This window comes from Pieris rapae, chromosome 3, assembly GCF_905147795.1.
Source record: "Pieris rapae chromosome 3, ilPieRapa1.1, whole genome shotgun sequence".
Taxonomy (NCBI): Eukaryota; Metazoa; Arthropoda; class Insecta; order Lepidoptera; family Pieridae; genus Pieris; species Pieris rapae.
In genome coordinates this window covers 3,804,096-3,822,110 of record NC_059511.1, presented here as the reverse complement: position 1 = coordinate 3,822,110, position 18,015 = coordinate 3,804,096, and the positions used below count along the sequence as shown (strand labels likewise).

At 30.5% G+C, this 18,015-nt stretch overlaps 1 protein-coding gene across 1 annotated transcript in view; it reads right to left on the bottom strand.

Annotated features, from left to right (window-relative positions):
* The window catches only part of LOC111002954 (GAS2-like protein pickled eggs), a 45,549-nt gene extending 28,837 nt beyond the window's left edge, over window positions 1-16,712 (bottom strand). The window contains exons 1-2 of the mRNA XM_022273260.2: window positions 16,585-16,712; window positions 8,647-8,863 (exon numbers count right to left, since the gene is read on the bottom strand). Of these exons, the coding sequence (XP_022128952.2) occupies window positions 8,647-8,829 (183 nt within the window). The 5' untranslated portion in view covers window positions 8,830-8,863; window positions 16,585-16,712. The remainder of the gene's footprint in view (window positions 1-8,646; window positions 8,864-16,584) is intronic.
* Between the last annotated feature and the right edge of the window lie 1,303 nt (window positions 16,713-18,015).

The following is an 18,015-nucleotide window of genomic DNA, read 5'->3' as shown; positions in this document are numbered from 1 at the left end:
AATAATTTCGGTTATTACTAAGCTAAAAATTTGATTACCGGCGTACAACTTTTTTGACGTGATAAAGCATCAGTGCGCGTACTCAGTAACTTCCAATGCGACAGCGATTCCGACATTTTTGCATGCAAGTTCGGTGTATACTCAATATCCGTAGCTCTGAGTACGCAGCCTTGGGATAGCGGAAACAAAAAATAGTAATTTAGATCGGGTTCGCTGTTGGTACCGATATAGTAAGTTCAAGGCTCTAGCTCTGATATCTTTATATATTTTTTGTAAATTTTAGCAAAAATACTAAGTTTTAAGAACTGAATTATTATTTATATATAAAGAAAATTGTAAAATACATTTTTAAAATAAATTTCAATGTTTTTTTTTTATAAATAGCTGTTACTATATTTACACTACATTTTTGAGAATGGTTCCCCAATTGGATACCTGATTAGAAGGGAACAATTTTTATCTAAAATAAACTCTAAAATATATACCAGTAGAGTATAAATTCTAATGTTTGCAGAAAATGCAAAAGATTTGGAGAAGCCATTTACAAAATTCGCGCAACTCATTTAAATTCGAAATTAATGGTATATTTTCTGCTGCTTAGCAATAAGATAGAGTTAAAATATAAATGGGATTATAATTTATTACAAAACTAAAGGTTGTCTCAAGGAGTGTTTATTATTATCATAACTAAATTATAGCTATGCGTAGATGAAAGAATATTTGTTATCATTGAATAAATATTGGATTCTCTACATAATCTCAAAAATGCAGATGCAGATGCAGATGCACATGATAAACGCACAAATCCATCTGCACCATACGCACATTTACACTAATGCTTTTAAAGTTGGAATTTATATTTATCGCATTAAAAGTAATATTTATTGCTGTTAAATAAGCTTCAAAATTTGTACACGAAATATCAAAAAACCTGTTCTTATAAAATTCGCAAAAGCGTTTAATTAAGTTAAGACACAAAAAATGGCTCAATTTCACAAAATTATCATTTAAGCCTTCAATTTGAACTCCAGAACGCCCTTAACCTGTGTCATCGGCTAGCCTCAAGTGCGAATAAAATCATTTTGACATTAATCGACAGTTAAACGCCCATTTAGGGCATACACTTACTATCACTGTCAGTTCACTGACAGCTGATCAATCACAGGAAATTTTTTAATAACCCTGGATATTTTTTGTACCAGGAAGTGACTTTTTAGGTATGTACTTTGTATACTTGTATTATGATCTTACCATAACTTTAGTTCAGTCAAAATAGATAAAAAGATTTTAATATATTTGATTTATTGTTGAATATAAGTATATTTCTTTTTAATATGCTTCATGTACCACGAAAGAGATAGTCTAGACACCCACAACACGGGGGGGACTAGCGTCAGATCCATTTTATCACCACCATAATATTATGTTGTCATGAATTAATTAATATTTCTTTTGTTTGTTATTTATCAATGCGTTATATACCACGTGATGTGATAGTAATTAGTGATAACAAAATCCTGGTGATGTCTTCTACTTTGGCGCAAGATTATACTAAAGCATTAATATTCATATCTATATGAATAAATGTTTCATTCAATTGCCAAATGTCAAGTTACGCTCCCAACTTGTCAATCAACGTCAACAATAAAGAACATAGAAGTTTGACAAAGATAAAGGTATCCTCCACCCAATATATCGAAACCCGTGTTCAAAATGTATCTACATCTTATATAATCAAAATTCTATGGGACAATGACAAGAACAATTTACATTCTGCATTGACATTGACAGCTGCCACAGACAAAACAGTAAAGTTCAAAGACTCCATTTACATTATTCATCAGTAATTATGGGAAAACAGATGAAGTCTGTTAATAACATTTGCGAGACGCGATGAAATGTCAATTATAGTTTAAATTAAATGATGGCATACAGAATGAAAAGCATTTTGGTGTAAACAAGTTGTTATCAGTCCGAATTCATAATTAATGCGAGCGTAAAGTTCAATGGTTATGATACCTATACATATCACGTTCTACACTATGATAAGATATTCGCTGAAAAATTACGAATAACCTTTTGGGTGCATGCTAGGTTTTTAAAAGATAGAAAGGTAAAACAGTGGTTTAGATTAACGAAAGTAGTTTTTAATCTTATTAAATAGTTATTAAATTATGTGTCTCAATATGGTTATTGTAGATTTTTTAGACTGTCATGTACTTTCTTCTATGCCTCAAAAGACACCGTATCCCGTCCCCTTTAATCTATTTCTTGATTACAAACTTTAGATTTACTTTTTAGTACATATAAGAAGTTAGAGTACGTCTATACGGTAACGACCTAGAAAGGTAATCAAGTTGACATTCCGGTGATTTCCGCGCGGATATGTTGCGCATTCGTAAAGGTCGTCATTTCGATAAATACTATTTTTAAGATCACTTTCGTCTGGCGTGAACGCCTTTTTTGTGTAACCGGCGTCAAGATTTTGTTTACATTCTTGTAACATTTAAAGGCTACTTACTTATAAACATCATACATATGTATAATTTATATTACACTTTGTAATGATTTATATTGTAATAAAACTATTAAAATAAAATATTCTATTATGACATTTTTATTGTTTTTATAGAATGAATGAATGAAGTGTTATTAAAGGTTTTATTTAACCGATGTTATTAATTTAGTTTTATAAAAAGGTACGACAATATATGTAAAAAACAGACTTTCGGAAATCAGTAAGATTGATAACCATTTACATCTTAACAAGTGAAACTCAGTCCCGTGTAGATAATAAAATTATCTTTGAAATATTTTCTAGAACGCATCTCAATATAAGTAATTATATATGTCCTAAATTTAATGTTTTTTTTTATCGTGTGTTTACGTTTCCGTATAATAAATATATAATGAGCTTTTTAAATCCAGCCAATTGAATACAATAGCCAAATATTGCCATAATCTAATTCAAAAACCTCGAGCTTCCTTACATTGTTGCCATGCTTAAAATTCTAAACGCCTCATGGGAATTCAGGAATTGGTGAGTAGGTAGGTACGTGTATATTCTTGCCAATTGACAATTGTTTGAGTTCCTTCGATAAAAAATTACTTTAGGTATTTTTAAAAACCGCCATTATTAAAAAGGGGTATTTTGATTAATTAATTATTCGTTGCTCATGAAACTAAACTAAACGAACTATTTAGTAGTTTCTTGTTTTATCTTTTGATCGTGTAACTAAATGGGGTGTATGTGTATAATTATTTGAAATATGATAAATGATAACAAGATTATGTTTAAGGTATAATTTTCCATAAACACAGCAATTTACTTTTCAATTTGAAGGCTCGAAAATTCAACCAAAAATTTAATGTCATCATTACGCTAATTATTGTCAAACGTCATCAAACGTGCGCATCTATAAAGAGCATAAACTAGAAACGTATAGATTATAGAACAATCGATTACGCGAGCTCCGTAGAATGGGCGCGGTTTCGCGAAACATTAGGACGTGACGTCACGCCCTGCTGACAAGTACGAGGTTTGCATTTCAATTGATGTTATTTGGTACGTTTGGATCTAAAGTTCGGATACATTTTAATTTGCATCGCTTGATACATTCTAAGTAGTATGTAGCAATTGCGATATTAAAACATACGAGAATGTGAATCAAATGTTAATATCTCTCAAACTATGATTTTCATAACAACCAAATTTATGACAAAATATGGTGGTGACATACTCTCCACATATGTAGCTAATGTGTTGGGAAACTAGATTACAATTATTCAGTGGTGCATGGTACCTCTTTAAAACAATTTGATTAAGAAAATGTAGTCTTCCCATCGTGTTAGATCTTAAGTATGCGTGGTCTATATAAAGTTTGATACTTATATTTGGTGATTTGACTTTAGATGTAATGTGAACTGTGAATATAATGAATATAATCAAGAATTATATCCTAATTTAGTTATAAGGTCTGTCGAACCACTTTTTTCCACAAATAACATAACAGCAGAACATGATTATCATTAAATGCGTTTTGGACATTAGTTTTGAGAAAATTATATATAAAACTTTTAACAGTGTTAATATGTTATTAAACATATAACTTCACATAATCAGAAAATAAATAATATAGAATATATAGAAATTCCTGAGTCTTATGAAGACGAAACATGTTTCCATATTTCATTAAATCGGCGCCCTCATATAAAACTTTAAGTATAAACAAAAGAAAAACAATGCACAAGCCACCTGCGCCGGCGCCTCCGCCTTCGCTAATAATCGCTATCGACCAAGGGCAACGCGCAGCTTATCCTACTTTTGGTTTCTCACAACCACATCATAAAATTTAAATAATTCTAATATTCTGTTCAATACTTACGATTATAAAAGTCAATATTCTAAATATTCAACAATTGTTATATTTATACCAGCGATTCCTTTAGATGTTGTACCAACGTCTTAATAAAAACTTTAAAAAATTATTACCTTGTACACGAAAAATTTTTCATTATTCGGTCCAGCTTAGGACTAGTTTGATTAGAAAGACACGCAGAAGTCAGAAGTTTTATATGTATGACGTATGTACATTATGATTATTAAATATATATTATGACAATACATTTTCCTATTAACTTAACTTCTGAAGTTTAATTTTCATAATATAATATATTATTGTACCTATAAGACGCGTTTCAATGTTGTTTAATGTGTTTTTAAACGTAAGCTACTCCTATGAATTAAAATCAATACCACTATGTAAATTTTATAAACAAATAAACCTCGACGATACATACATAAGGTTTATAAATGTCACCTGATTGTCTTGAAATGCCATTAAATAAAAACACTGCGTCAAATTACTTTTAAAAATAATATTTTTTCTACGCTACGATTTGATGATTATAGGCTTTTACTTTTTAAACATTTATCTTTTGCCTCGTAATTAGCTAGTTCATTTTAGTTATAGTTGGTGTTATATTATGTTCTTTTGTATGAAATATTTCAGCACTTCTTGTGCTTTACCCGCTGCAGGTATTTTTATTTTTATTTCTTCATAATAGGGTTGTCTGGAAGAAATCGCTTGTTAGCGATATGGTCGCCCGTTGCCTTGTTTGTATAATTTTGAAGTGTAAATAAATTAAATATATTCCTGTAAGCATACTAAAAATATTATTATAAATAGTTTAATTTCTAGCTAAAACAGTTTGTTTTTTACAGTATTAGAGCTTATTTAAGAAGTATTTTCTTTGCTCAACACGAAAAATGCAAAGCTTTCCCTAGTGTTAAAAACTCCGGTTACCTCACCTAAACTTAAACCTTTAATATCATCCTCGGAGTTTCCTCATTCCAAAACATACTCAAGCACCCAAATTGTCTTGACCTCTTTAACAGTAAAATGGTAAAAATAGACAAAGTGACGTTCTTGCGACAACCGCTAATGACAACTTGCGACATTGGCAAGGCTGTGTTACGTCACATAGGACGAAAATTGGCAGCCTATGGTAAGTTTTGGACAATGTTCTAAAATCAAATCATAATTTACACGGAAACATAAGCACAGAACTATAAGCAAGGGCACAATATTTTTGACAGCGTTCAATATTTACAATTCACACCATTTCTCGCCATTCGCTGTATTAGGAATCAAAATATGAATTAAATATTTTTAATAACAGTTTAAAAAAATATCTAGAATATATAATAAAAGTATAAAAATAAAGAATACATCTGTTATTTAGTAATGAACGGTTTTTCCCAGATTTTCACGTGATTAAAAGTGTAACGCCCAATGATTCAGTATAGTTTTAAGAAAGTGAGTCAATGTACTCTTTTACTGGCTATCTAACGAGGAAATTCTTTATGGCATATCTTATTTCCGAACTTAGTCACGTTTAAATATAACACTGTATTTTTTAGCATAATCGGAAACGGCGAAGGCAATACTTTTGAAAAAAAAAACGAGATGGGATCGATAGACATTATGTCATTTTATGTTTTAATAATTATACAAACATTTTGTTTAGACAAAAGGTAATCTTGCCGACGCCATAACAGACCAAAACTTTGTTGACAAGCTAAAACCTCCACCCCCAAAGGATTAACAAGAATACACCAAATTCTCAATGGTAGGGCATACGATTAAATTATATAATGTAGTTATGAGCATAACACACCGAATACAGTTTTACCTATGTTTTTACACAAGTTAGTGTCACCGTATATACTATACACAAATCCTCAAACAATGAATGGTTGTCTTTGTCATCACTACTTCCACATTTATTTTCTGTTAAATCATCAAATTTCTCGTCAAATTATAGTTGACAAAATTTAAATAATGCAAGCAAACATGATAAAAGAGAAATGGTTCCGGATTTGAATAATGTCAAGTGGTTATCACGTTCATATCGATATTTTATTGGCCTCTTTTGATAGCTCTTATCGCGATAGGATAAGCATGTTATTTTGCTTTTAATCAATGCATCGCCGCGCTGGCTGGCTTATAAACTGTAGGTTTTATATGAAAAACACTTTTCCCACGTAGCTAGTTAAAATCACACGAGCCTTCATCCGGTCAGATAAACTATTGCGCCATTGACATTGAATGAATGAATTAATAAAATTATTTTCAAGATTAGGTCTAGTTTCGCAACGGATCGTGACATTTCTTATGTATCGACTGGTATCAGCCGTGTACACATTTGTTTATCATATTGTGCAAAGGTCATACTATCCGTACTCAGATTTTAGGTCATGTACCATTCATTTGAACGCTACTGGACGTGGTTTTTCGTTATATTGATAAAAATATACACTTATATGCTTATTAAGCTGAGTCGACTGATTCATACTTGAAAACCAATTGAAAACCAACAAACCAAAAACAGACAGTAGTAGTTATGTAACATTCGTTACCGATATGCTAACGAAACCGAGATTAAAAGAACTTGGCTTATAATTGGGTTTAATATATACATATACAATACATACATATTCTCTAAAACTTAAGAGGGTAAAAATGTCCCATAGTATTTATTTATATAAATAATAAATAATGTTTATTTAATATAAATAAAACCTTAAAAACTAATCTATGTCTCTTATCGACTTAGTAAAACTTATTTTATTTTGGAAAATACCAACATAGCAGCCATAAAAGCTGATACAAATTATTTATTTGTTTAAGTTTGGGGAACGTTGCCATGGGAACGACCCGTTTAATCGTACCAACATTCTATAACAAACCAGCAATATGATAAGCAAAGTTAAGTATATTATATTTGGTAAAATCGTACCTAAATTATATCAAAAAAAATCAATCTACAAGAATCATTTTAATTAACTGTACAGTAATGGAACCCAACTACTTTAATAATTGTATCATAGACATCAATGACCTTGTACTTTTGTCAGTCAGTTTATGTAAAGTATATAACAACAGAGTATTACAGTGTATATATATCTATATATATAAAGTGTTCGTTTTTTAAACTTATGTCATTATTTTTCATGGTATACCATGACTCCACTGAGTTATGAATTCGTTAAATTATCTCTTATGGTGAATTGTTGTTTTAGGTATACGGTTAATCTGTATTCTATTGTCTGTGGTCTATTTAATTTTATTATTTTATTTTTATTCAGCGTGATGTGTATGCATTTATGTAGATTTTAGGCTTTTAATATATTTAAAGGCAAACAACATGACGCTTCTACCATTTACGTAAATTGTTAGATGTCACAATATACTTCCAATTACGAAAACAGGTAAAAGTTATACAATATGATTCATCACTATTCTAAACCTCGAAGATTTATTTAGCCTTGTTCCCGCGAATTAAATATTTCAGGGACTAAGCATGACTTCGTTTATTATTTTATGAATATATTTGTGTGCGTGTGTCTCATTCATGTTAATTATGATAAGTAGGCCTATACCAAAAATCAGTTACAATTATTGTTTTGCCATGAACTAAACTATGTGGCCATACAGGTGTCTTAGTGTGGCGGAGATTCCAGATTCCATCCCATCGAAATGTATCTACCGCAAAAATATTAGTTCTGAACTACTCCTACTAAATATGTACTTTTTACTTAAACTCAAATATAAGAGTCTTTCCTCCAACTCTGATTTTGTTCCCTTTGGAGTTTAGACAATTGGAATTAAAGATTTAAGATGGCGCCTGGAAGGTATAGGTGACCCCGGTCTGGTGCTCTCCTCGCTCCACGAATAAATATAGCAATTCGAGAAGGAAATGCCGGCATTAAAAATACACTGCTACAGGGAACAATTATTGTTTTACATTTGTTTAAATTTCTATTAATGTAGGTTAATTATATTGGAAATACTGTATTTTTGTGTATTGGAGGCCTATATCGACAGACAACCTGACCAAAGCGGTTGAGAATAAATTATTTTTATATATTATTTCTATATAATTAGATTTAAGAATATTCTGTTTGATAATAATAGCATTTAAGCGAAATGGTCAGCGAAAAAAGGGCCTTTATTATTATTATTTTTGAGTATTGGAAATAAATTATAATAATTATAGGATAAACTTAGTTCCATGTAAACGAGTTATCGCCTCAGTAGACGTTGGAATCGTTGTAACTAGTACTGTATTTTTTATACATACCCTGCACAAAGCGACGCCAGTGTCCAATCTATCGAGAAAATTGTCAGCATTGATCCTCAGTTCAGGGTACAGGACTGTCAGCCACTCAGCCAAGTCCTCTTTCATGGCATACAAGTACTCCTCAGAGGACTTAAAGGGCCTAAAAGGCCTGGATTCCAGGAGAACTGCACCTACGGCCGCCATCTTGATTTCGGTTACTCAGTGGACATTACTGGTTCTGAAATAAAAAAAATTGTATATAAATATTTGTTTTGAAATAACAGTTGGGAATTCCGAGTATGATGTATGTATGGTTTGGCTTAAGTTCTACATTTTATACTATTAAATAGAGAAAGATTTGTTTGTAAGAACTAAACTAAGAAACATCTAGTGTTCTTTTAACCGTTCATAATTAATAAAGAATATTTTTAACACTAAGTCCCAGTCCTTATTTTTTTTATAAAATATAAGAAAGATGGTCTAGCCTTCGAAGGCAAACTAACTTTATTAAGGCCAATGACAAATGCGTCTGTGTAAACACCAATCTTATTCCATAGGTAACCCAAAGGGCAGTAGGGCTTGGTTCATTTGCAGCTATAATAAGAAGGTTGAATTCGTAAGTACAGATCGAACCTTTGTGAGCCTAGGACCGTAACTTATCACTTAATACCTCTCATTAATATTACTTATACGATACGCGATACTAAATGCCAAGAACACAAATGTGTATGGTATTGAATCTGTCATAATCAAATCAATTGAGATGTCGAGGGTTAATTGTAGCAACCTTGGGCCCATTATTTAAACTATACCTACTTATAATTGTATATTTGCGGATGCCAGGCGGACCCATTCGACTTCTTTGATACAAAGAGTCCCCTCGTAAGTTGTGATATTTACTGATACGTTTTCACACGTGTATTTTTCCTTTCTATACTAAATTTTTTCTTAAGTTTTTGATTGTCCTCATTTTAATATGTGCGATGTTTGTCAGCTAAAATAAATATTCTTCTCTAAAGACTAAACACACGCAAAACGCTTAGAATAACTTAAACAAAAAAATAATGACAGTAGACGAATTACTGAATCCGCAATACTCAGAGTCGATCATTTGCTAACGGAAACTTATTCATTTAAACGGAGTACATACTGACTGTTGTTAAATTAACTTATCGGGGGAAAATTGTACCTTAATTAAAACACATATAATTATTAATATATACCTAAGATTATTAAGCATAGACTATATAATGATGGTATGCTATTTTTTTAAATATGTAGTCATAATATTTACCAAAACAAATCGCTAAAGGTCGTCGCTCGTTACGCTTAAAAGTTTCCAATTCGTGACGAATCTTGCGGTTAAGATAAATTCGCATTGATCAGAAACATGTACAATAATTAAGCATTTTTTATTGCCTACTATCCTATACTAATTGATCTCTTTTAACTTGCCGTAGCTAGATGTATATTTCTGTTTTTAATAGTTTTATTGCAACCAACCTGAGACTGTCATGATATAGGTAACACCTCTAACATTGTTAGTCACGTCCTTTAACTGATAATCATATTAGTACTTGACGCTTAAGTTTAGTCCCGTTACTCTAGGGATATTTGATTAACTAAATATTATTTAATTAGTTCATATAATACCGTACCTCACCCAGTAAGAAGCAGAAATCGAGAGCAATATCATCAATTATAAATAAAAGATCACAGTTCGAATCATTAAGTAAAAAACAATTTAATACTTAAAACATTATACACACGCACTAAACCCATTAAATATATTACATACAAGGAAAGCCATTCATAAAACTATAATGGATTATTGAGCCAATGAAAGTTGATTACATGACATATCGCTTCACTAAACATTAATCGTGCGTCAATAAGATTTAAGTCTATTTGAACTAAAACTCACCACGCTCATGATAAAAACTTTTTTCAGACCACTTTCATTTCACGGTTAATTAGTGAACTTTGGAATTTCTATACGGTGCCAAATTGTGTGACATATAATCCCCGGACTAAGTGCTCCAATAGTGAGCTGAACATCAACCCTAAAAGTAATTATTTATTTGTATAAAAATTATTAATGCCCTAATTATAACAATCCAGAGGGGCTACATCCCGAATGGGTCTGGGCCTCAGATTGCAGTATTTCTTTGATCATTTTAATTTAATAGACAGGAACGATAATAATAGGAAAGAATACATCAGTAAGACAACTAAGGTAACAGATTTTTCAATAATCATAAACTTAATGGCAATGGGCGGGCCATATAGCAAGAGGTACAGAAAAGGGAAGCAAGAAAATATTAAAAGCCCAAGGTTCAAGGAAACAGCAGGTGGTACGTGGCAGGGAGTGGCACAGTGAGACAGGAATGGCCGGATTTGGAGCACACACAGATACCTAAAAATTTAAATGTATTCAAGTGTATCTGACAGACTAATCTATTATTATTATTCCATAGACAAGTGTGAACAGCTTTGTATCTGATACAAATCGTCGAGTTTTGAATTGCGTTAAAATTACGTAAATATTGTTTTTCTTATTATCATTCGTCTTTCTTTAACGTTTGTTTTTAGCTGTCCTTCAAGAAAAGAGCGTATCAAAACTTAAAAGGCCGGCAACGCACTCGCGAGCCCTCTCGCATTGAGAGTGTCCATGGGCGGCGGGATCACTTAACATCAGGTGAGCCGGGCTATCAGGGGGCTATATATCTATAAAAAAAGAAAAAAACAGAAAGTCCATTGGTGCAAGGGATAAGAGTCTGATAGAGATCTGAGAGTATTGGTGTAATTGCACCAAAAATATTTTTTTACTTATTCAAATCATTAAAAGTTTATAACAATAGAAATGTAGATGCAAAATTATAATTAATTTATAAATTAATTAGACAAGGTCAGTGCATTGCAATTTCGTTGAAATATTTCAACATTCAGTTACCAATAGTTCAAGTACGTTTAAATTATTTGTATATTATTATAACTGTTAATTATTTTTTGATTCGATTACAAAACTATTTATAAGATTAGGACAGCTCACGAAAAATCTATACGCACATTTATTAATGTATTATGCTAAGTTATGCTTTGAAAGATTGAAGAAAAATCTATTAGTTTAACTCCTCTGAACTGAGTTGCAGAGAAAACTGAGTTAATACATAACGATTTTTTAAAATTATTATTTTAATTAGTCACCATTTTAGTACGTTTCTTGCTTACAGAAATCCTATCATCGGAATATAAACAAACTAAATAAGCATAATTTGAAAGGCATTTGTGAGCGTCTTTGTAAACTATTAAAATAATTAATGTGTAAATACTGGGTATAATAAATATATAACAATTATGAATTTGTTAAGTAAATTTTATGGGTCTTCTACTTCATGGTTGGAGTCAATATTTTTGCCACGTTTTCTCCTATTGCCCTCTCCTCTAATAAATAAAAAAAAATCCTCGTTTCCCGAGAATTTAATATCTTTTATAAACAACTTGATGTTACGTAATATTATTTATAGAAAAATGAGTACTACGGTGTGATGTGATTTCTCTGATTTTCTGAAGGCTCCTGATGACGAGGTGCCTATATTTGGTTTAGTCCAGAGAATCGTGACGCCATTCATTGAGGAAAATATATTCATACAATTCCATATAAATAACCTTGATGCATAATACTATATTATTAATAAAACAGTTCTTAAAACCAATATGTAATGAAATTAAGAATTAAGATATTGATAATAACATGTATGCTCGTAGGAATGAATTTAAAAATTTAAACAGTTTACCGACAGAATTTTAATTTTTATATTCTTAAATTTCGTAAATTTATTATTTTTATGTATTATAGAAGCTAATTCTAGCGATTCATGTCTCTAAACATTAGCTTTTAGTTTTAACTTAATTTATTTTATTATGTGTAATTTTATAAGTCTACATCTGTAATTTGAATGTATGTGTATCAAATATGTAACTCAACAAAGTGTTAATACTCGTAAATAAGAAGTGTATACTTTGGAAAAACACTCTTGTCTTATAAATTCACGTTCGGTGCATATGTATGAGAGTGTCTTCCCCTTAATAGAGACTGTAAATAGTGTTACTGGACTCTCATGCTAAATATCCTAAATAGTAAATTTGTTAGACTATTACTTCAGTCTTAAGCTAGGATCTTAGTGTTCCGCGATGTGTCAGTGTACATGCATTAAAAAAAATACATGTTACATTCATGCTAGTTTATTTAGCTGGTACATAGTAAATTAAAGAAAACAGATGTATCAAATGTGGTGAGCCATCGGGAGACAAAAGGCAAGTATTCCGTCGCTTGCGTAACGTGGTTGACTTCCGTCGGGTACCGTCAACAAACAAATTCTTTCGTTTATTTTTTAAGTACATCCTGTTTAAATAGCATTATGATTATACAGCCAATACAGATATGTATATCTTGTAGGAATCAATGTATTATCTTTAAATAATAAAATCTTTATTTGTTAAGGTGTTAAAAGCAATAACAGTAACTTAAGATGAAATTAATAGAACTTGAAATTATAAGTAAAAAAAAAATCAATATCAAAATTTTTTTCGTGGAGGAATGGATTGCGCATACTATTCCACGATGCATCTGCTAATCAAAATATTTACTTCCACTACGCTGCGAATATCTCACAACAGTAATGTACGCAGGGGCAGTGCATTCTACTGTATATTATATAACATTTTGGACATATGTATTTACATAGTGAGATATATTATTTTTAAGAAAAAACTTAACGTTGTAAAATTTTATTAAAATCAAATGTCTTAAAACATTAATAAACTTTAAATTGCATCTAATTCGTATCTTGTATAGAAAGTTGTCAGATATATCAAACATTAAAGAAAAAAATGGTTTTACAGCTTTTAAAACTATGTATATTTAAGTTTGATGGACGTTCTAGAATATTATTAAACCTAAACTATTATACAATTTTGATTAATCTGTGATTACAAATTTCACTATTGATTTTTTTTTTGTTTTTTTACCTAACATTTTAAATACAGTAAGGATTCAAAAGAACAGTTCGGGGATTAACCATGGTGCCCAAAAGACCCCTCTAGAGTACTTCACTTAACCTGACAACTAAGAACTTAAGAGAATAACATAATCAAGACAATACAAAATATTTCGCAGATACTGCAACAAAATCTGCTATCTCTCCCGGTGAGTAGGCCACGCTAATCTGTGTAGCGACCGTTGTGACAGACTCGCGTATTTACTAATTTTGAATCGCTGTTTTTTGCTACTAATAACTTTAAATTCAAATTGATACAAATAAAATATTTTCTAACATACAATTATATATAATAAATTTAATCCAAAAATACCTACAATTACGTTTTTTTTCAATATAAAACTTTATCACATCATATCCACCGTTGTCTATAAAATTAGATTACTTATATCATAAATATTTGTCAAAGCAATAGCATTGCTGTCAGTAGCAATTGTCATTACAGCGTTAATTCTTGTCGTTACTTATTACTAAATAATTATTCCATAATAATTCCGGTTTTAAAGTGATTTGACTTTGACATTTTTAATTAATAAGCCCTGTAACATTATGTCAATGGCAACTGTGTTGAGTTGTCTACTGGATCGATTTCAAAACTATTTTACCATATATCACTATCCCTGAATATGGTTATATTAAAGAAAACACTTTTTTAACGGATTGTAGTTATGTATCATTGTAAACTTATAATTATTTAAACATAATTTTTTAGCGTGCTTTACAGCGTTTTCTTTAAATGTGTAAAAGTTATGTTAATAAAAGACAATACTATCTTAATATTAGTTTCCAATATACAATATACAGAAATATTTAGCCGTGCGAAGCCGCGACTGGTTGACTATTATTTAATTTACTATTTATTATAAAGGAAGAGCTTTATCTTTGTCTGCACTGTATAAACTTCCTAACTCCTCTTCCTAAAATGCGATAAGACCAGATATTATTGTTTGAAAAGAGAAATATTGTTATCTTCCAAGTGTCAACTGATGAAATGACAATCGCTGTACCTGGTAAAAAAATACACCGAAAATCGTTTTTCGTCGTTTCGTCTTTCGTTAAATGGAGCGAAAACACTTGAGCGTAAATTGCGAAATAATGAAAGGAAATTGATTTCCAATGAATTTATCGTGTATTCTTTTGTCCACATATCTTGTATATAATAAAACAATCGTATAGATAATATTGATAGGCACGTTTTTATGTGATAACATTCACTTTACCTTAAAAGTAATATTTTGTAAGAATAGTACAAGGGAGTTAATCAGAAAGAAATTTAGTAAAACGTTTTACTTATAATTATGACACAAATTCTAGTCTGTTTACATTTAAAACTACTGAGCAACCCAAAAAATGGCGTTCAAAAAAATAACTGTGTTGGGTTGCAAGCACTCAGAAATCCAATAGCATTCATCCAATATAAATAATATCTAAAGTACCTAAACTTTAATCTAAATCCGTACTTAATAACGAATTCCATGTTAAGATAATATTCAATTCTATATTTAAATCATCGGATAGGGGCCGGTCCCTGGGGCGATTCTCGAAATAGCGAAACTGAAATATCTTATTTCTTTGGATCTCTGCTTCAAGTCCTTCGCTTAGTTCCATTTGGAATGCAAAATACCGTGCTTTTATTTAATATATATATATAAATATTGATATTGGTATAAAAATATTTCTATCTATAAATGTATGTTAAGAAAGAATAATTTATCCATTGTTTTCCGTTAAGATATGTTTTTTATTAAAAATACTATTACAAAAGAATTAATAATAATTACGTACGTTATCAAACATTTTAAAGACAAGAACAAAAGAGCTGCATAAGACACACACACAATTTAGAATAATTTGGAATATAAAAACAATGTAATTAAATGTGTTTCATTTTATTTGCACTTTAGATATTTTATAAAGAATCTTTAAAATATAGAGAGTGAGATTTCACACCTAACACTAAAATTACATTAAAATCATATTATGTAAATTTGCAAAAGTAAAGTGTGTTTCCTGCACAGAACAGACTATATATACTGATACCTTTAACGAATAAAAATTTTGAACCTTTTTAAATTTAACAACACAGTCTGTGTTGTTTAATTTAACGATTAAAAATGTGATTAATTTAACGTGATTACAATTTTTTATGTTTCGATTTTCAAATCCGGCAGAACAATTGTTTCTCTAGGTATATAATATTTTTCACATATAATATTATTAAGTCTAATTTTAATTAAGTAAAGAGAATAGTAGCGTTAAAAACTTGGACTAATTACGTTGTCTACGCTTTGGCTTAATATTTTAAATTCAAAATTTACATAAAGACATAAAAATCAAATTATTACAAAAACATTTTAATAGTTGTACGAATTTAATGTTTAATTTCTAGTTACTTAATGTCCATTCTTATCATTTGTCATTTTTAAATTTCCGATTAATATTCTGAAAAACTGTATGTTAAATAGTAATCATAGTGAAATGACGGTACTTTATAAATTATTTCGTTCAACCACCTTCGATTTTTTTATGTCTGAGAATCCTGTCTAACTTATCCATTTTGTCAATTTATATATGGATTTATAAAAAAAATGTACATAGACGGCGAAAAATATACCTTTATGTTCGTTTAATTGTGAATTATAAAAAAGTATAATTATAAAAAATTTTGATCAGTTAAAAAATATATGCATACATTAACTTTTTAATCAATGTTTTATTAGACATAACCTTAATCAATAATTATCATTGAAATGTGACGTAAACAATGATAAACTTTATTTCTATCCGAATAAGTACCTACTGACTAAACGATAAGGGCTCCTAATAGGACACAATGCAAAGTAATTTGAGTCATAATATATAAAATACTTAAAATATATAAAGGAGTCAAAAATAATACCTCAAAATTTAAAGAAACTCGTCGGTCCACGACACGAAAAAAAATCCGTTATTAACACAGCACTTATCGCGTTATCAAGAAGCGTTTTAATCAACACATGCACTTATGCTGAGCGCTTGTGGCAGACTGGCTTGAATTGAATGAGTCGGCGCGTGCGTTAGGATGCGTATGCGCAGGGCAGGTGGCCTTGAAGAATGCAATTTCGAGATTTATCTCAGTTTTTAATCGAATTTAGAGGCAGCCTTGTATTTCTCGATTTGGGCGTCTACCTGAACATCTGCGGGTTACAATGTAGCAGCGGGTGTCCAATTCTCTAGTAAAACGGAATTTTAAATCTATAAAACCGTTTAAAGCATTGGGTGCAAAAAATATGTGAATACTTTTAAAAACAACTATGTATTTAAAACAGGAAACATCACACATTTTATGGTAACTTAACAACAAGAAACTTAACGATATCCTAGCCTCAAAATTAAATCATTATAAAATAATTGCATTCATTATAAACAAAATTTATATACTACCTTTCTTCAGTAGGAGTATATAACCGATCGCAATTGACTATATTTCAATATTAAATCGAAGCAATTTATTCCCTAAGCTACAGTAGGTAGTAGGGTAGTAGTACCATTACACAATATTACATATTATATAATGAAGTTTTTACCGATCACGAGAAAATAAAAAAAAAATCGCAAAATTCCTTCCAAAATCCGCGCAGGCAAAGCTGCTTTTTAATATTTTGCTCTATTTATTGGAGTAAGGAGCCTTTAAAAAAATGAATAGCATTCTCTCAACACTCGGTATACACACAAGCCGTGCCAGGGGCGGTTAGCAGTTCATTCAAAGTGTCCTGTTCTTTTTTCCATAAATTTAATTGTCTTCCCTAACACCGAAGAGAAATCTTGTAGACATTAACTTGAATTTGCTGTTACTAGTGTTGTGCAAAACTATCTCATTTTAATTTCTTACATGAAGTTCCTGAACTAGCTGCTGACTTAGATTCTCCAGGAACATTGGACAGGTCATATCGATTGGCCTGTTTGTATGCCTCTTGTGTCAGAAAAAAAGAAAATCGTAGTTTTCATCCAAGTTTTTTCTATAGTCTCGCATATTAAATGAGCCCTAGCTGCGGAGGCGGTTGTTAATATTTTTGTGTAGGTAGCTATTAAATATGAAACTTACAAATTAACTTTTCCACTATTGTCACGATAGAAACTTGATGAACGTGGGATGGTTTCTTTGTTTCATTTCTTCTCATACTTTCTGTTACGCGCATTAACACGATTATGAAAGAGTTAATTAATTTAACAATGCTGAATCTCTGATAACATTACTTAATAATGCGAAAGTGAATTTTAACAGATGTTTCGGTTTTTGAAAAAATATGAGACAAATTTTTTAATTAATAATGATTTATATTTTCCCATT